The sequence below is a fragment of the Culex quinquefasciatus genome, chromosome 1, assembly GCF_015732765.1.
Source record: "Culex quinquefasciatus strain JHB chromosome 1, VPISU_Cqui_1.0_pri_paternal, whole genome shotgun sequence".
NCBI lineage: Eukaryota > Metazoa > Arthropoda > Insecta > Diptera > Culicidae > Culex > Culex quinquefasciatus.
The window spans coordinates 43,559,762-43,580,555 of NC_051861.1; the positions used below are offsets into that span (position 1 = coordinate 43,559,762).

Consider the following 20,794-nt stretch of genomic DNA (forward strand, 5'->3'; position numbering starts at 1 on the left):
TCAAAGAATTTGAATTTTACTTTTTGAATGCGACTGAAAGTTACAAAGGTTTTAATATAGCCGATTCAGAGAAAAATGTCCGCACTCTGATAAGAAATCAAGGGTTGACTTGAGACATTTTCCTCTGAAATGGCAGTAATTTTATATTCGTTGGAATAATAGAAAATCCGGGACCGAAATGAAATAAACCAGAGTGACAATAAACTTGACAATAATATTATACAAATATCTATTTTCTTACTGAAAAATTCAATAACAATCTGATATTCGACAATACAAATGATTCAAAAATAAAAATTTGAAGATATGGAAAAACAAATACTTCAGAAATTTCAAGTAAGGCCGTTGCATATTTTTCAAAGTTTATGTCGCTAACATTCCCCCCCTTCAAAATTGGTCCGAAAAATCAGGGAGCAAAAAAATATTTTTTCAAATAATATCAAAATTTTAATAGAAATAGAACTCTAATCAACTGAGAACAATCAAACGTGTTAAATATGATTATCAATGCCTTTTTCTGCATTGATAATCATATTTAACATGTTTGGACTCGTTTAAATATATTTTGAACTTTTATGAAATAACAAAGTACAGCACCGCAAAAAAAAATATGAAGGAAATTCCAACCAAATCTTTATTTTAAAAATTCAACAAAATGCAGGATTGAAAAAAAAATATATTAAGGTCAAGATTAAAGAATTTATAAATTCAATAGCACAAACAGTTAAAAACCTGCAAAATTTTAGAAATTACAAGTCAAAATTTCAAAAGTTTTAAAAATCTGATGTATAGAAATTGGACAACACATGTTTACGAAAAACCCGAAATTCTTACACTCAAAAACTCTAATTTTTCAAAAATTCAAAAAAATAAAAAATCCAGAATAAAAAATGTGAAGTCCAGAAATTTTAAAAAGACCGTGACCCTCCCCCTTCAAAATTGGTCAAAGAAATCAGGAGGCGAACATTTTTTTTTTTTTCAAAAAAGGCCGTTGCATATATTTTTTGAAGTTTATGTCCCTCAACTCTGATCAAAGTCGAGGGGGGGCAAAAAAAAAAAATAAAAAAAGCTAAAAATTTAAATTACAGGCCACGGTGTCAACATTTGAATGAAAACAGTGTTTTAAAATGCATCATACAACTGTCCAGTTGTTTTGCAATAATTGATTTCCAAAATTTCTAAATACTGACGAAAATTTTATTGTGGCGAGATTTTTTTTTGCGGTGCTGTACATTGTAATTTCATAAAAGTTCAAAATATATTTAAACGAGTCCAAACATGTTAAATATGTTTATCGTAAATTCATTCCCCCCCCCCCCCAGCTCCCTCCCCCCTCCCCCAGCTTTGGTCAGAGTCGAGGGACATGAACTTCAAAAAATATTTGCAACGGCCTAACAAAAAAAAAGAAATTTAAAAATGCAACAATTTAAGAATTTAAGAATTCAAGAACTTAAGAATTCAAGAACTCAAGAATTTAAGAATTTAAGAATTTAAGAATTTAAGAATTTAAGAATTTAAGAATTTAAGAATTTAAGAATTTAAGAATTTAAGAATTTAAGAATTTAAGATTTTAAGAATTTAAGAATTTAAGAATTTAAGAATTTAAGAATTTAAGAATTTAAGAATTTAAGAATTTAAGAATTTAAGAATTTAAGAATTTAAGAATTTAAGAATTTAAGAATTTAAGAATTTAAGAATTTAAGAATTTAAGAATTTAAGAATTTAAGAATTTAAGAATTTAAGAATTTAAGAATTTAAGAATTTAAGAATTTAAGAATTTAAGAATTTAAGAATTTAAGAATTTAAGAATTTAAGAATTTAAGAATTTAAGAATTTAAGAATTTAAGAATTTAAGAATTTAAGAATTTAAGAATTTAAGAATTTAAGAATTTAAGAATTTAAGAATTTAAGAATTTAAGAATTTAAGAATTTAAGAATTTAAGAATTTAAGAATTTAAGAATTTAAGAATTTAAGAATTTAAGAATTTAAGAATTTAAGAATTTAAGAATTTAAGAATTTAAGAATTTAAGAATTTAAGAATTTAAGAAATCAAGAATTTAAGAATTTAAGAATTTAAGAATTTAAGAATTTAAGAATTTAAGAATTTAAGAATTTAAGAATTTAAGAATTTAAGAATTTAAGAATTTAAGAATTTAAGAATTTGAGAATTTAAAAATTTAAGAATTTAAGAATTTAAGAATTTAAGAATTTAAGAATTTAAGAATTTAAGAATTTAAGAATTTAAGAATTTAAGAATTTAAGAATTTAAGAATTTAAGAATTTAAGAATTTAGGAATTTATGAATTTAAGAATTTAAGATTTTAAGAATTTAAGAATTCAAGAATTTAAGAATTTAAGAATTTAAGAATTTAAAAATTTAGGAATTTAAGAATTTAAGAATTTAAAAATTTAAGAATTTAAGAATTTAAGAATTTAAGAATTTAAGAATTTAAGAATTTAAGAATTTAAGAATTTAAGAATTTAAGAATTTAAGAATTTAAGAATTTAAGAATTTAAGAATTTAAGAATTTAAGAATTTAAGAATTTAAGAATTTAAGAATTTAAGAATTTAAGAATTTAAGAATTTAAGAATTTAAGAATTTAAGAATTTAAGAATTTAAGAATTTAAGAATTTAAGAATTTAAGAATTTAAGAATTTAAGAATTTAAGAATTTAAGAAATCAAGAATTTAAGAATTTAAGAATTTAAGAATTTAAGAATTTAAGAATTTAAGAATTTAAGAATTTAAGAATTTAAGAATTTAAGAATTTAAGAATTTAAGAATTTAAGAATTTAAGAATTTAAGAATTTAAGAATTTAAGAATTTAAGAATTTAAGAATTTAAGAATTTAAGAATTTAAGAATTTAAGAATTTAAGAATTTAAGAATTTAAGAATTTAAGAATTTAAGAATTTAAGAATTTAAGAATTTAAAAATTTAAGAATTTAAGAATTTAAGAATTTAAAAATTTAAAAATTTAAGAATTTAAGAATTTAAGAATTTAAGAATTTAAGAATTAAAGAATTTAAGAATTTAAGAATTTAAGAATTTAAGAATTTAAGAATTTAAGAATTTAAGAATTTAAGAATTTAAGAATTTAAGAATTTAAGAATTTAAGAATTTAAGAATTTAAGAATTTAAGAATTTAAGAATTTAAGAATTTAAGAATTTAAGAATTTAAGAATTTAAGAATTTAAGAATTTAAGAAATCAAGAACTTAAGAATTTAAGAATTTAAGAATTTAAGAATTTAAGAATTTAAGATTTTTTTTTTTTTTTTTGGGAGGGTGATCCAGCCGCACATCGTTGATGTCGAAACCTCTAAACTGGGCCCTCGTCCTGTCACGTCCGTCAGTAGTCTTGTCGTACATTACAACTAGAACCAGATCTGCCAATGAATTAGTACACTTCGACCAAATAAACACTGACGCTGTATGGATCTGACTCTAGAATAAATGCACAGTTGTGTCTTATTCATAAGTCCAAAATGTTCAATTTTTCATATAAGTCCAAATATTCATTTGCGGATAACTACCTAACTTGAATTGAATAAAATTGAGATTTTAAGTAACATATCCGAAAGCTACTCTTATCTCAAATCCCCGACATTTTAATTAATAGCCAAAAAATCTAGAACGTTTCTTTTAAAACCTGTCTGGCTTCTTAAAAAATAGATTAACATTTCAAGTCGTGAATTGAAAAAGAGACGACCATTTGATCGTCAGAATTCCAGTAGATCCTCGATTCGCAACAATGGTCGATACAATCATAATCCGACAGTCGTTAGTTCAACAGATCAACGAATTTAGTCCGATATCATTTCACTATTGATTGATCGAGACTCTATGGAAATTTTGACAAATCAGAATGGTTTTTATGCAACTTGAATGAAAATCACCGATTCTGATAGAATTACTAAATTCACTATTACTAATTTTGTCCCTAAATAACTAAATGCAAAGTATAAACAGTTGATATTTATAGTTAAAATCCTAAATTCTACAAAAACTGATTTTTTAAAAACCTGTATCCTAACCTGACACCCACATTAAGATAGGGAAAAATCACATATGTAGCGGTTCATTGTACAAATGTGATATTTCCACTATCGGAGAACCTCCTTGTCTCGATGACAGCTTACCGGTCATCGATTAAGCCCTGAGACTGCGTCAAAGTGGGTTCTCGTAGCATGAAGTGGTGTCCATGTGTAAAAATGGAAGCTTCAGCAATATACTAAAAACTTCGATTTTAATTTCACATCGGATCAAATCATACTCCTTGCCAAATAAGCATCAAACCTATGATACTCATTATGACAAAGCCCAGGGAAGAATTTAAGAATTTAAGAATTTAAGAATTTAAGAATTTAAGAATTTAAAAATTTAAGAATTTAAGAATTTAAGTATTTAAGTATTTAAGAAAGCTTTTAAGCATTTGCACCAGCCTTATTTTATAATTTACTAATTTCCTAACTCCTTACTTCATAATTTAGTTTCCACTGGTTTCCAAATTTTCTAATTGCCAAATATCCTAATTTCTTAATTTTCAAAGTTTCTTAATTCATTAATTCATTATTGTATAATTTATAATTTCATATTTTTTTTTATAATTTTTGTTTGTCTAGTTTTAGAATTTATTAATTTTTAATTTCTGATTTTTTGAAAAAAAAAATTAAACACGACTTTCACTTAAACACGACCAGAATTCACCACAAACAACGTAAACATTTAGTTACGCCTAACCCCTTTTTGAACATGATGATTTTACATTGATGATTTTTTACATTGAAATCTTCAATGATCTATAATAATAACTTAAAATTTTACCTTATTTTTAGAAAACTGTGATAAATTACATAGCAGATTGTTTAAGTTCATGTTTTATTTTTAACGTGAAAATGATTGCTGGTTACAAACTTAATGTTTCCTAATATTTTTTAACATTTTTTTTTTTTTTAATAAAAGAAAGCTTGATTAGCACACGGTGCAAAGGTGCCCTGTTGAATTATTGCATTATTCTCCAGTAAGCACACCTTCATATGACATAGCCATACTGGTCAAGTACGCAAATAGAAGCTGCTCTGCGGCGATTTGCTTTCAAACAACCCGTTTTAGAAGTGGTGGCACCACGCCTCGTTTCTGATCTATTTCGCAGCCTGCGAAGGTGTTTGTAGGATAAACAATTCCGTCGCAATTGAATTCTTATAGCCACTCATTCTGTTCTTCAGTGAGATGATAGAAGAGTGCTTATAGTTATGAAGAACTAGTTCAACCATTTTTGCTTCCCTGACATGACCGAGCAAACGTCCCCGCCAACAACAACGGATAGAAAGGCAAAAACACAAAGACCCCAAAATGTCAGAGCAAAGCAACCGGGGAGGGTTCGGGTTGTCTGGGAGATTGGGGCCGTCGGCCAACCCCACCTTCTGCTGGTCTACACCACACCAGCAAAAAAGACAAAACTGCTGCTGGCAGACTCAACCTCTCTCCTCCCTCCCGAAAAAGAGGTCCGTTTTGTCCGCGGAGAGTGGGTGGTTGGGTGGGTGGGGGAGCATTAGGGAGACTGTTTGGTTGAGATTTGCAAATGTGTTTGTGTGTTTTTTGCGCAAGTGTGCGTACCTTCGAGCCGAGATTCTTTCACTGAAAATATTTTATCCAACCAGTGAACGATTTCGCTTTTTCGTTCCAAATTTCTTCACAAAAATCACCGAAAATGTACACTTTGAATCGGTAGCTCACTTTTGCACACATTAACGTTTAAGGATCACTTTTATACCGCGGCTAAAATCTACTAAATTGTCACCCCTTTTGATTTTGAGCAAGCAGCCAACGCGAAGCAGAAAAAAATGCAGCACAGCACACGCACACGTCACGGAAAGCACTCGCGGAGAAAACAAAACCGAACGGGTCGAAAGCCAATGACAGACTGGCGAGTGGCGAGAAGCAAGAAACCCAAGAAACAACCTCTCTTTGCTTTTGGTTGCTTGATTTGAGAATGAAAGTGGAAGCGAGAGAGACATATGAATGAATGAAATTTGTGTGTTTGTGTTGGTGAGGTCGTGTACGCTTATTTTTAAAAGGTTCAAATAGAGGGAAAATCAAGGGAGCGTTCTTTTATTACGTAATGCAATCGGAAATTCCGACAGATGGCGCAAAGCATCGAAGAATGACGATTCAAATTTTCGCTGTTCGGTTATCTGCCGCTCTAATCGTGTCCGTCCCATATGTAAAAACAGCAAGCCGAGAAAAACGCATGTCAAGTTTGTCCCGCCCATGGCTACGTGATAGAATTTCACGAAAAAGTGGATTTTCTCCGGTTTTCTAAAACAAATTATTAAATTTTATTGGGTTTTCTGATAGTTTACATGATTTTGAACCAAACTGCATCATTACCTCAAAATTGACGAAATTACATATGGGACGGACTTGATTTGAGCGGCAGTTATATTCGCGATTAAAAGCTTGAAAATTCCGACAGATGGCGCAAAGCATCGAAGAATGACGATTCAAATTTTCGCTGTTCGGTTACATAGGAATGCAAACTAAAAATTGAATTTATAGCTCTTAGAACAACTTTTGAGAAAAAATTCAAGTAGTGCGAGTGTAAACTTTTTGCCCTCTATAATCAAACGCAATAAAAAAAAATTGGAAAAAAAATAATTTTGAAAAAATAATATTGTTCAAAATGACAGAGCATCAAAAGTTAACAAAGCATCAGCTCGAATTTTTACTCAAAAGTTGTTTTGAACGCTGGAATTTAACAAAACAGAATTCGCATACATAACCTTAAAGGGCGGAAATTTCAATCGACATTCTTCGCTCTGTTCTGCTACTCAATACCAGGCGTCGCATGTCGTTTGGCTCTTGAACGGCAATAGGAATGTAAACAAAAAATTGAATTTACAGCTCTAAGAACAACTTTTGAGAAAAAAAATTCAAGTAGTACGAGTGTAAACTTTTTGCCCTCTATAAATTAACGCAATAAAAAAAATTGAAAAAAAAAATATTTTGAAAAAATAATATTGTTTAAAATGATATATAGTTTTGAAAACCATTCCAATTTATCTTTTTCATTCCAAAAATCATTCCAATTTGCTCTTTCTTTATCAAGAAGAGCAAATTCGCCTGTAGAAACCAGCTATTTGCCACGTGCTCGTGGTATAAAAAAATACACAGCTGATTTTGACAGATGAATCATTCTACTCGATTTGCCTATGTCTGCGTGTAAATTTTGTTACAAACTTACACACTCTCGCGCTTGGATATCTCTATTGTTGGAAACGGCCTACTTACCCCCTCATTTTACTCAAATATGAGTAAATTTACTCAGCCCTCACACTCACGCACCCTTACCAAAAATCATGACTTTTTGAGTTCCAAATCCCAATTTTCATACGATTTTTTCAGTTCAACCCATATAACCATTTTTATGGTTGTAATAAATACCTGAACTCAAAAAATCTATACGATTACGACGATACGAAAAGTGGGATTTGAAACTCAAAAAATCATGATTTTTGCTAAGGGTGCGGCAAGGGGAAATCCACTCTCATCAAAGAGCCCTGGGCACCATCGGGCACGTTCTCAGGCACCTTCAGGCACCTTCAGGCACTTTCAGGCACATGCTCGGGCACCTTTGCACATTGTGATTTTGACAATTGGAAAATGCAATTCAAAATATTAAAGTAATCTGGATTCTTTCCTAAACAGTTTTAAGTTTTTGGAAGTTTTTTTCTGTTCGTGAATTTTGTGCAATTCCTGAGTTTTTTTTTTTGAAAAGTACCAATAAACTATTGTCCTAAACCTAAACAAAAAAACTCTAGAATTAAAATAATGTTTGAGCAAAATCAGTGTATTTTGCTGTGAAATCCATTTGTTAACATTGTATAGATGTATTTCATTTATGTTTCAAGTGAAAACTATTCACAAAAAAATAAGATAAATTACTAATATGGACCAATTGTGGAAACGCATTTTGTTTAAGAGCAAGGCAAGTAATTTTTAAACCATGACATTATATATATTAAACCCACTTATCTTTTCTAGACGCAGGAAAAAAAACTCGTCCCTGAGATATATCAATTGAAGCAAAATTTAAGATTTTCAAATTCGGCATTGGAAAAGATTCATTTTGAAATATTGATAATAAATATTTTGTAATGCATTTTAGTTGAACTAAAATGAAAGCAGCTTCTGGTATATATTTTTGAAAAACAGAAAAAGAGTCAGAACGAGGTTTGAGGTCTATAAATTGGTTTTATCGCCTTGATTGGTCACCATCCAGCATTTGGTCACAGATCGAGTTCAAATTTTGAATTTGAAGAACGTCGATTTAGGTACATTAAAACACTTCCAATGTGATTTTTTTTATATGGATGTAACCTTGTTGATTACTTCGGGCTTCCGCTTCGGATCAGTGAAAATTAGAGAATTTATCATTGAACCGTTGCAATCTTTAGTTTCTAGTAAAATTTCAATATTTTTAATATTTGTAATGAAAACTAGTTTTTTTCTTTAAAATTTATTGAATATTGGTATCGATGGTATTAATTTCCTCGAAACACACACAGGGCGTGCTTTTAGGGCCACATTAGGGACCTACATAGGGAAATGAAATGTTCTGGGAGAAATTTCAAACACCCAAAGTCATTCAAATTTAAGGTTGAAAAACTTGTAGTTTTTCTTTCGTGCTGGCACTTTTTTTATACCGAACAAGCACAAACATAACAAAAATTACCAGATTATTATCAACAACAGTTTTACAGCACTTAAAATTGTTTTAAGTGTCGTTTTTTTGTCAAAACTATTCTAAATTGATTCCAACCTTGTTCTTGCATGATCTTGTTGCTCGATTGGAACCCCGATTTGACAGTTTGATTGGAACCCTGAGAGTGACATTTCGCCTCTCCCTATAGGCTCTCTAGGCCACATGGATTAGCTCTTGAACCAACTATGGCAATCGCCGAGATATTTGCAAACAGGAAGATCTGTGCGCATGGCGGGGCGGGATCGGTTCTTAGTCTTATGATACACGCAAAGGCGACATTAGTCTTTTAAGACTTAAAATTAGGCTTTATCGAACCTAACCGTGTTAAGTCTTTTTAAGCCTAATGATGGGTTAGTCTTTAAAAGACTAGTTTCGTTTTAGTACGAAAAAGCCTAAATTTTAGGCTTTATGTTATCGTCAAAAAGCCTAAATTTTAGCCTTTTTCGAGAATGCGAGGGGATCAGAGCGGACATAATCCAAGATGGCGGAACTTGATTAAGACTTATTTTTAGGCTTAAAAAGACTTATTTATAGGTTTAAAAGACTAATTTTTAGGCTTTTGCAGGAAATGGGAGCGATCAAAGCGTACATAATCCAAGATGGCGGAACTTGATTAAGACTTATTTTTAGGCTTAAAAAGACTTATTTATAGGTTTAAAAGACTAATTTTTAGGCTTTTGCAGGAAATGGGAGCGGTCAAAGCGTACATAATCCAAGATGGCGGAACTTGATTAAGACTTATTTTTAGGCTTAAAAAGACTTATTTATAGGTTTAAAAGACTAATTTTCAGGCTTTTGCAGGAAATGGGAGGGGTCAAATCGGGCATAATCCAAGATGACGGAATCCTTATTTTATGCCTGAAAAGGCTAGGGGATCAAATAGCGGGAATAAACAGTAGAAAATAAAATATTTATAAGAATGTTTTTATTCGGTAATTTGGTAGTTTCGGAATACGACAGATTCACGGATGCGTTCAGCTTTAACCTGAAAATAAAAAAAAAAAATATTCGAAGATGAGTTGCGAGAATTTGAATTTAGGAATTTAAGAATTTAAGAATTTAAGAATTTAAGAATTTAAGCATTTAAGAATTTAAGAATTTAAGAATTTAAGAATTTAAGAATTTAAGAATTTAAGAATTTAAGAATTTAAGAATTTAAGAAATTAAGAATTTAAGAATTTAAGAATTTAAGAATTTAAGAATTTAAGAATTTAAGAATTTAAGAATTTAAGAATTTAAGAATTTAAGAATTTAAGAATTTAAGAATTTAAGAATTTAAGAATTTGAGAATTTAAGAATTTAAGAATTTAAGAATTTAAGAATTTAAGAATTTTAGAGTTTAAGAATTTAAGACTTGAAGAATTTCGAATTAGCTTTTTATTTTTAAATTTTCGATTTTTTAAGCTTTTTATTTTTAAATTTTTGATTTTTTTGTATTTTTGTATATTTGAAGTTTTGTATTTTTGTATTTTTGTATTTTTTTATTTTTGTATTTTTGTATTTTGTATTTTGTATTTTTGTATTTTTGTAGTTTTGTATTTTTTTTTGTATTTTAGAATTTTTGAATTTTTGAATTTTAGAATTTTTGAATGTTTGAATTTCTGAATTTTTAAATTTTTGAATTTTTAAATTTTAGAATTTTAGAATTTTTGAATTTTTGAATTTTTGAATTTTTGAATTTTAGAATTTTAGAATTTTAGAATTTTAGAATTTTAGAATTTTAAAATTTTAGAATTTTAGAATTTTTAAATCTTTAAATCTTTAAATTTTTAAATTTTTGAATTTTTGGAATTTTTGGAATTTTAGAATTTTAGAATTTCCGAAATTTAAATTTTTGAATTTTAAAATTTTTGAATTTTTGAATTTAAAAATTTTGGATTTTTTAAATTGTTGAATTTCTGAATTTTTGGTTGAATTTTTAAATTATTACATTTTTGAACACACACACACACACACACACCACTCTTACACACTCATTCACAAACACAACCACCACCACCACCACCACCATTATTTTCACCGCCACCATCATCGGTTGTCTACTCCCGCCTCGTTGTCCTTTTTCGCTTCCACTTTGGAATTCAATCCCCGGCGGATTGATTCCGAGATTTTCTGTCCTCTGTTGTCGCACTCAAAACTTCTTCCAGCACTCAGAAACACAACGCCGTCCACAAAAAAAAAGTTCCTTCCCTCCTCCATCCGCAAATAACACGGCTCAATTCACGCCTTCCCGTCCTCCTCCACCGTACCGAGGACCGGAATTTGGGAACCCGGACATTATCTTTCGGCCGCTTATTCACTCCTGCCGAACCTTCCGGCAGGAAAAACACAAAAACTTACCTGCAAACTGACCAAAATCCTTCCCCGTCCGACGAACAGCAACCACCACCGGAAACTTTCAACTTTTCCTGAATTGACATGTCAAATCGTGAACCAAAGTGTATAGTACAGAAAAGCCTAAAATTTAGTCTTTTTCAAAGTTTTGCACTAAGTTCTAAAAAAAGCACAAAATTTAGGCCCAAAAAAGCCTAATTTTAAGGCCTTTTTCTGACAATACTGACAGAACTTCAAAAAAGACTAAAAATAAGTCTTTAAAGACTAATGCCGGTTTTCCGTGTAGAATAACGTCCTTCGGGGGATTGGTTTCTTCATTTGGGATTAGAATGCAAAATTTTCCAGTGGGTTCATTTCGTGTGTGTTTGTTTTGATAAGATTTTTTTCAATCGATTTTTCCTAAAATAGCAAAGATTTTCATCAAATAACATTCTATAATCCATTAAATGCTTCTTACCAACAAAGAAATGAGAAAACTCGGCAACATTAAGATTATTCCAGCTGAACTTAAAACAATTTATTAACTTTTCTAGCTGACAAGATTGTGAAAACTTTATAAACAAATATCAAAACACGGTTGCTATGTACCGTCCGGTTTTTTCTTCGCCTCAGGGCTCAATCGGGCACCTTCGGGCACGTTTGGGCAACTTTAGGGCACAGCCTACTCGAGGGCAATGAGCGGAGTGGTTTTCCCCTTGGGGTGCGGTGAGTATTAGCCCGGGTCAAAAAAATAAAAATTGCTTAAATCAAAAAGTATATGAGATTGCCCGAAAGAGTACTCAAAATGGGGCCTCCAGCCCAAATTTCAGCCCATTTGGTTGAAAATTGGCTTGCCTTGAGCAGGAACAAGTTTAAATGGGAATTAACCCGTAAAAGTTGAGCAATTGGGTACATTGCTCTGTACAAGTCTGTCGTTGAAATTTACCGACTTTTGCATACCATGGGGTCCAAGGGGATGGTCCGGGGAACAATTCCTCTGAAGGGTGCAAGATGATCCGAGGCCTCTAATCTTGCCTAGAAGCAGATTCATTCCGGCGTCGCCGAAATTCTCATGGTCCCAGCAAAATGTACAGGGATAAATCAAAGCACGCTAAGAAGGCTGCCTCGATCAGAGGACCCCACATGTCAATCAGCCACCACGTGGCAGGAGGGTTTCTCCATTTCTGGCTTTAAAAGTGGTTCTGGCAATGTTATTACATTTTATTTAGTCAGATATTTGTGCAAAAACACTTTATAATCGTCAAACGTCATTTTATACTTCAATTTCCACATACCTGTAGGAATCTAACCCTGGTCAACACTGGCTGACAGATCAACTATGGTTGACGTCTACAGATGAGAAGGGTTAGTTAGTGACAATCAGTGTGTAACGCGGTCGGGCACGCGAGTGGTGGCGGCAATAAATATGATTATTAGCCGCCAGTGATTTGTTTTATTTTTAATCCGGGGTATTTACCTGGCTTGGTGACTACATTGGCGACGAGGAGAAAACATATTTTGGTAAGAAAATGCAATTTTATGTTTGGGACGGAAAAAAGCAGGAAACATTTTTTTTATGGAGCAGGAGGAAGAGGAAGAGAAGGTAAGGGGAGCCGGACTGAGGGTGTGTGTTGTTGTTTCATTGTGAAATGTCTGTTTTTTTCCACGGAGTTACCGTGTTTGTATGTGTGCTGCACGGGCGCACCCTCTAGGAATATTGTTTTCATGATGCACGATCAAGGGGTTCAGATTCAAGTTGGTAATAAACAGATTACCCAAAATTGGGGTAGCGGAAGTGCAATGTTTACCTGATACACGATGCTGAGGTTCAATAGGAGTTTTGTTTAATGTTTAGTTACGGAAATTTAAAAAAAAAATCAACAAAGAGGTGTTTTAGGGTAGATTTCTTGGACGAACAGTGGAAAATCCAGTTAAAAATGTGGAAGATAATTATTGATGTTTAGTGCAGTGAATTTCTATTAAGTATTGGTAAAAAGAATGGTGTGTGAATATTAACGGTAGGACTTGGGGGTGTAAGTATTTTCACCGTTGTGGTTTTATCGGATGTTTTGGCTGTGTGCCGATGGGGATGGCTTAGTGCCGGAGGTTGGCTTAGTGCCGGATATTGGCTTAGTGCCGGATATCGGCTTAGTGCCGGATATTGGCTTAGTGCCGGATATTGGCTTAGTGCCGGGGGTTGGCTTAGTGCCGGAGGTTGGCTTAGTGCCGGAGGTTGGCTTAGTGCCGGATATTGGCTTAGTGCCGGATATTGGCTTAGTGCCGGGGGTTGGCTTAGTGCCGGGGGTTGGCTTAGTGCCGGAGGTTGGCTTAGTGCCGGAGGTTGGCTTAGTGCCGGATATTGGCTTAGTGCCGGATATTGGCTTAGTGCCGGATATTGGCTTAGTGCCGGGGGTTGGCTTAGTGCCGGGGGTTGGCTTAGTGCCGGAGGTTGGCTTAGTGCCGGATATTGGCTTAGTGCCGGATATTGGCTTAGTGCCGGGGGTTGGTTTAGTGCCGGAGGTTGGCTTAGTGCCGGGGGATGGCTTAGTGCCGGATATTGGCTTGTGGATGATTACATGGAAGCCTGGTGAAGAGGGGGCTGGTGGATGTTCACTCACGCCTGGTGGAGAGATGGCTCGTGAATATCTGCTGTAAGGCCTGGGGGAGAAGAGGCTTGTGATTGTCCACTCATGCCTGGTGGAGAGATGGCTTGTGGATGATTACATGGGAGCCTGGTGAAGAGGAGGCTGGTGGATGTTCACTCATGCCTGGTGGAGAGATGGCTCGTGAATATCTGCTGTAAGGCCTGGAGGATAAGAGGCTTGTGATTGTCCACTCATACCTGGTGGAGAGATGGCTTGAGGATGATTACATGGAAGCCTGGTGAAGAGGAGGCTGGTGGATGTTCACTCACGCCTGGTGGAGAGATGGCTCGTGAATATCTGCTGTAAGGCCTGGGGGAGAAGAGGCTTGTGATTGTCCACTCATGCCTGGTGGAGAGATGGCTTGTGGATGATTACATAGAAGCCTAGTGAAGAGGAGGCTGGTAGATGTTCACTCATGCCTGGTGGAGAGATGGCTCGTGAATATCTGCTGTAAGGCCTGGGGGAGAAGAGGCTTGTGATTGTCCACTCATACCTGGTGGAGAGATGGCATGTGGATGATTACATGGAAGCCTGGTGAAGAGGAGGCTGGTAGATGTTCACTCATGCCTGGCGGAGAGATGGCTCGTGAATATCTGCTGTAAGGCCTGGGGGAAGAAGAGGCTTGTGATTGTTCACTCATGCCTGGGGGAGAGATGGCTTGCGGATAATTACACGGAAGCATGATGAAGAGGTGGCTTCTGGATTTTCGCTCTGCCTAGCGTATAGATGGCTTGTTAATATTTAGGCCTGGGGTAGGGGCTGCAGGCTTGTGTATGATCATCGAAAGGTGAAGTTAGAAAGATTTTTATTTGTCAACATTGTAACATTGTAGTAAGTAACAGTTACGGTTAAAGTTAGGAATTCAAGGTACAAACTACAAGGATATTTTTAAGGAAGTTCAGCCATGAGGGATCATTTTTGCACAAGTTAACAGTTGAAATGATTGAAAAGTAACAGGAAAGTTTAGGGTATTTGGTAATTCGTTTGGGTGCAGGCGTGGTCGAATGGTTACGCTGTTCGCGTTGTAAGCGGATGATCAGGGGTTCGTTTCCCATATTCTATTGACTTCCATTCGGATAGGGAGTAAAACGCTGGTCGTCGACCTTAGTTGTTGTCAGGCCGTAGAGTAATTCCAGGCGTAGAAGTCGTCTCCCTGATATACGAACAAACAACACACCAAACCAAACTTGCTCCGGTAGAGTCGCTGGTCGGCGGCTGGACTTGCAATCCAAAGATCGTCAGATCGAATCCGTGGGTGGAAGGAGTAAAAAGAGGTTTGGGTGCTCTTTCCATTCAAGCCTTCAGACTCCTAGGTGCGAGCAGAATCTTACAATAGGGGCCATAAAAGATCTGGGAACGTTAAAGTGGAAGGTTTGTTTTGTTGGTTGTTTTAATTCGTTAAGGTTATGTACTCATCAAACGTATACAAGAGGCAAGATATTGTGATCTAATAATGTAGAAGTTGTAAAGCCAAACTTTAACCTGCTCTTAAATACTATAACACAATCAGTGATTAAACCTACAAAATACTTTTTTTATTACTGAGTTTCATTAGCAACAGGTCACAGGAGGAGGAGGTTTTGCCAGCACACGTAGTTCGTTCGGAGAGGTCTTACTGCGTTAGGCCGAATTCCGCGTGAACAACACACAGAGGAGAAGGATGAACCACGAGCTAGTGCAGCTCAACGGCAAACCGGGTTTTAAGAGAGTCACCTGGGCTTACCGGATCCTTTGGGTCGTGCGCATGGCAAGAGAGCCAGGCGGGCGGGGTGCCGACCTGGACGGAGTGTGTGCGGCCGGAGCCGAGTTGGCTGGTGGCTCACCTGGAGACTGCTGATGAACTAAGGGATGTCCTTAAGATTTGAAGGAGGATGGTTGCAAGATAGGGTTCTGTTTGGGGGTGCGAAGTTGTCTTCGTATTCCAGAATTGTCAGGTTGACGGACCCAATTCCGTTATAATTTGATTGTACAAATAGTTAGGTGTTGTGCTAAGTAATTTTGGAGACGCTGCTTTATGAGGTTGATTAAATGCTGGGGAATGTGTGAAGGAGTATTGATGCAGGGGGCTCTGATTGATAGGCACCGTGAAATTGTTAATAATCGGTAACTCCATAAGACAATGAATGAGAAATAATTTATATTCAATTCATGTTTATTAGTTGCACTTATCATGATACATTTTGCCTAACATATTACAAAATGCAGAGTTTTGGAGATACTTACAGGTACAAAATAATTCAGATACAATCATTGGACGAAATAAGTTCAGTAATTTCAATCAATTAAGCGAGAGCAGATAAAACTGTTTAAAACAACTGTTACTTTTGCTAGGGGAGAAGAAAAAGGATAGGAAAGCTTAAGTTTATATCACAGAAAATTTGTCAGTTAGTTAATGAAGGCTAAGACTTTAACTGCAGGGCATAGGTACTTTCCCATCAGCTCTTGCAGCGCAAAGAACTGCTCCAGCTTGTTTCGGCAAATAATTTATTTGAGCGATTGTTATTGTTTTAAGATATAGAATTGTGAAACGATAGTTGAGGATTATCTTTATTCATTCAAATCTACCGGACTCAAAACAAAGGGAACAAAAAAAAACAAGTAATTTTTAAGAAAGAGGCTGAAACAAGTGTCTTATAAAATCTAATATTATTTGCATTGGAATCTATAAAAAAATACTATCTGAAAATGCTGCCTACAAGATTTTAGACTCATTAATTTATTGAGTAAATTTGCTCAAATTATAGGAAAATAGGGAAACGCTTAGCATTCTATTAACTTTAAATTAAATTGTTTTAAGTAAAGGAGGAGGTAGTACTGGATCGATTGGATAGCGGTTAACTGTAGTGAATTATGGATTTACAATTACAAGATTAATAAATGTGATGGAGCAACAATTAAATTAAACAGCTAAGAAAGGAGAGTGAAAGGACAAAACTTCATTGAGTGAAATGGCTTAGTTCAAAGTTCAAAGGACGTGACAAGAGATTATACTGTAAACATAAATGCTCGTTTGACTCAGCAAAAGATATAAGATTATAATACTATTGTTATCAACAAATACTAGATTAAAAAATAAATCCACTCGTGTGTTCAGATCAGGGCAATTATGAGGACAATCTAGTTTGCTAAACTGTTGAATTATCAATTGTGAAGTATCTATCATTTTCAAGGAAGAGAGGGATGTAGGAATCTAACCCTGGTCAACACTGGCTGACAGATCAACTATGGTTGACGTCTACAGATGAGAAGGGTTAGTTAGTGACAATCAGTGTGTAACGCGGTCGGGCACGCGAGTGGTGGCGGCAATAAATATGATTATTAGCCGCCAGTGATTTGTTTTATTTTTAATCCGGGGTATTTACCTGGCTTGGTGACTACAATACCCTGCTGCCACGTGGTGGCTGATTGACATGTGGCGTCCTCTGATCGAGGCAGCCTTCTTAGCGTGCTTTGATTTATCCCTGTACATTTTGCTGGGACCATGAGAATTTCGGCGACGCCGGAATGAATCTGCTTCTAGGCAAGATTAGAGGCCTCGGATCATCTTGCACCCTTCAGAGGAATTGTTCCCCGGACCATCCCCTTGGACCCCATGGTATGCAAAAGTCAATAAATTTCAACGATAGACTTGTACAGAGCAATGTACCCAATTGTTTAAGTTTTACGGGTTAATTCCCATTTAAACTTGTTCCTGCTCAAGGCAAGCCAATTTTCAACCAAATGGGCTGAAATTTGGGCTGGAGGCCCCATTTTGAGTACTCTTTCGGGCAATCTCATATACTTTTTGATTTGAGCAATTTTTATTTTTTTTTACCCGGGCTAGTGAGTATATCGAAAGTGTTTGCTGCGTTTGCTGCCTACTCGATTTGTGAGTGTGAGTGATTTTCCGAACTCTGCTTTCACTGGTAAACAGCATTACACTTTTTTCAGTTCACTTTTACACACTTGTATAGAGTTATCTACGTGCGCATGTATTGCGTGTTTGTACACGAAGGGTTTTTAGGTTAAAATTGATTACACATTACACACTTTCGTGTAATCATTACTGATTACACACTTTCGTGTAATCATACTTGAACTGAAAAATCCCACACTGAAGATTATAATTACACCAAAAAGTGTAGGATTCAACCATTTTGGCACAAGACCACGCTTGAACCATCCCGCCGTGTAAACAGCCTGGAACACATTGGCTGGATTCTTGGCAAAAACGCATCCAATGTGTAACTTTTGATTTGGCAGTAGCCGCCTGGTGGCAAAAATAGGAAGCTCTCGAATAGCGGGAATACTGTGCTGCCATCTATTGGAGGGTAGAAACTTTTTTTTCATTTTTGCCTAGTAAATCAATGAAAAAATCCAAGAATATCAAAATGTTTATTTGAGTCTAAAATTCACTATTACACTTAAGCATTGAATTAGCTGAAATATTTAAAACTGTCATGTTAAGGGACGGCTGCACTATAATCTTCGAAGAAAAACTGCTGGTTGTTGCACTGGTGGAGTAAACGAAAATGATACAGAATTTCATGTACTGCTAGTGGCACTCATCGGCAGCGACGAGGAGTACCGGACTCCCTAGGTGCACAAGGTTCAACCGGTTCCTCCGGTCCGTCGGGCTGCTGCAACGGTCATCGTTCTTCCCGGGTGTGACGGGAAGTTTGGCAGCGTTACTCAGGCAAAAACATAACCGTCACCGGCAACACGTCACGCAACTTGTATTTTATATACCTAGAGAGGTAAGGAGGGTAGATAAATTACCAACTTTGAAAAAACACGTTAATAAAGCAGACCGAATGAGGCCGAAAAACTCACCGACTTCCGCTTCATATTGTCCATTGACTCCCACCATCCGGATCCACGTACTGAATGTCATTTCAAACGACCCATTCCGCGTAAGCAGATCACCATCCTCAACATTTCGTGCTCGACGTCCGGAACATCAAAAAATGCCGTCACCGAACGTGGTCTCACGGACTTTCGCTTCTTAGAGCCGGTGTGGAGTCTGTCCTTATCCAATCTGTCCTAGGACGACATCCGGACCGTGGGACTTCGGGCGGGTTCGTCGAGGCTCTGGGCGACCGCTGGGTCAAGCCTGGCGATCGCGCCAGGCTCTTGTTAATCGCTCTTGGTCCTTGGGCTTGACTTCGCGCAGACGAGCGCCAGTTAGTGGTTCTTTTGCCTTTAGCACCGTCTCTAGGGTCACGTTGGGACTTGCCTGAAATGGCCAGTGATTGGATGGACTCGAGACGAGAAATGAGCACAAGTTGCTTAGGAACTGGGCCCCAGCGGGAAGGGGACTTTTTGTTGCGCAGCTGTGCAGGCTGGTGAAAGGTGACGGCACCAAGTTCCGGAACGGATTGTCACGATGATCAAAAGGTTCTGTTTGGGTTCTGTCGTAATAAAAATTATAATTTAGGTAATTAGGTTTAAAAAAAATACTACTCGGCAGTTTACAAACTGACTTTTTAGCCAAATTAAATGGGAAACCGCAAAATACTCACAAACTATAGAAATGAACGAAGAATTTGCTGCTTTTTGTTGACACGTGTTTTTTCGGTCTGACGTCTAAGTCTCAGACTGGTGGCGACACCCAACGGCAACTATGGTGAAGCAGGCAACAGAGCAGTTTACACATAGAGTTATCTACGTGCGCATGTATTGCGTGTACGTACACGAAAAAAGTGAGGTTAAAATTTGTACCCGCCAGCAAAAACAAATGGTAAGCTAGTGTGCGTGAGATCGGGCTTAGATAGCTCTATTGGATGGCTTTTTGACCAAAAACCAGCGCGATGTGTAGAATCGACACATCGATTTCAAAACAACGCGGTTTAACCACCCAATGTGTCACAGCGACACATTTTGGGCGTAATTTTTATCTTCAGTGCATACAAGTGTGTAAAAGTGAACTGAACAGTGTGTAATGTTAATTATCAGTGTTCTTTTTAAGTTTTTACCCAAAAAATAGTGAACTCGAGTACGCGTGCAGCAACTTTGACATTTCTCCGCGCGCCGCACGACCAGAATCAAAACAACTTGCGTGCTCTCGGCTTTATCGTGGTTGGCAGAGTGATATTTTTACAACCAAAAAGATCGAATAAATTTAGCAGCTAATTCAATTACAACACGATGGCGTCCGACGGAGATGGCAAATCCTCTTCCGGCAGCAGTGCGACTCAGAAATCTTCCGCTCCAGAACCGGCTTCGAAGCTGAAGGTGCTGGCACTGCACGGATACCGGCAAAACGGGGACAGTTTCAAATCGAAGCTCGGTTCCCTCCGGAAGTTTATCAACAAATACGCCGAACTGGTGTTCGTGACGGCCCCTCACGTTGCTCCAACGATGGAGGCCGGTGCGGAAGCCGATCCAACCCAGCGGAGCTGGTGGTTCAACAAGGACGACGGAACGTTTAAGGGCACCAACAAAAACGGTCCCGCGGTGGGCTTCGAGCAAAGTCTCAAGCTGGTTGAGAAGGTCTGGCGGGAGGAGCAGTGCTCCGGATTGCTGGGATTTTCGCAGGGAGCTTGTTTCGTGGGGTTGTTGTGTGACTTGAGTGCCCGAGGAATGACCTCGATCAAGCCTGAGTTTGCCGTTTTGTCGTCCGGCTTCCGGTCGGGCAGTCTGGTGCATCTGAATTACTACGAGAACAAGGTCCAGATACCTTCGCTGCACATCTTTGGCGAAACGGACGAAATTATTCCCAAGGGTAAGTTGAGTTTTAATTTTTCAAATCCTTTTCAACTTAACTAACTTTTTTTTCACCTTTCCAGAAATGAGCCAAGCCCTGCTCGGCACCTTTATCGATCCCCAGGTGCTGACCCATCCTGGGGGGCACTTTTTCCCCGCCCAGGCCGTTCAGAAGCCGGCGTACGTTGAATTCTTCCGCGAGCGGTTGCAGTACCATCTGGAAGCGAAAGAAATCGAAAATGCGACCGCCGAAAACAGCATAATGCTGGACGAAAATGGTGCCGACGGTAACGGGGCGGACAATGACGAAGAAGACTCGGATTAAGGTAGAAGCCGCGAGTGGAAATACAGTGAATCTGCCAAATGTATAGGCCCGAATGTTTTTT

At 36.3% G+C, this 20,794-nt stretch overlaps 2 protein-coding genes and 2 long non-coding RNA genes across 4 annotated transcripts in view; 2 read left to right on the forward strand and 2 right to left on the reverse strand.

Annotated features, from left to right (window-relative positions):
- Window positions 1-5,933, reverse strand: part of LOC6033716 (uncharacterized protein PB18E9.04c) — a 47,447-nt gene extending 41,514 nt beyond the window's left edge. The window contains exon 1 of the mRNA XM_038248600.1: window positions 5,619-5,933. The gene's annotated coding sequence lies outside the window, so the exon portion shown is untranslated. The remainder of the gene's footprint in view (window positions 1-5,618) is intronic.
- Window positions 5,934-12,381: 6,448 nt separating this feature from the next.
- LOC119765434 lies at window positions 12,382-17,052 on the forward strand. The gene is made up of 2 exons (XR_005276721.1): window positions 12,382-12,600; window positions 15,271-17,052. It is a non-coding gene; the product is annotated as an uncharacterized LOC119765434 (long non-coding RNA).
- Window positions 17,053-18,166: 1,114 nt separating this feature from the next.
- LOC119765302 lies at window positions 18,167-19,329 on the reverse strand. Its single transcript, XR_005276630.1, has 3 exons — window positions 19,187-19,329; window positions 18,537-19,114; window positions 18,167-18,452 (listed from the first exon to the last, which is right to left on the reverse strand). It is a non-coding gene; the product is annotated as an uncharacterized LOC119765302 (long non-coding RNA).
- Window positions 19,330-19,713: 384 nt separating this feature from the next.
- LOC6033713 (esterase AAEL000016) lies at window positions 19,714-20,783 on the forward strand. The gene is made up of 2 exons (XM_001844082.2): window positions 19,714-20,427; window positions 20,492-20,783. The coding sequence occupies exons 1-2, from the start codon at window positions 19,851-19,853 to the stop codon at window positions 20,731-20,733; spliced, it is 819 nt and encodes a 272-aa protein (XP_001844134.2). The 5' UTR covers window positions 19,714-19,850; the 3' UTR covers window positions 20,734-20,783.
- Window positions 20,784-20,794: the final 11 nt, after the last annotated feature.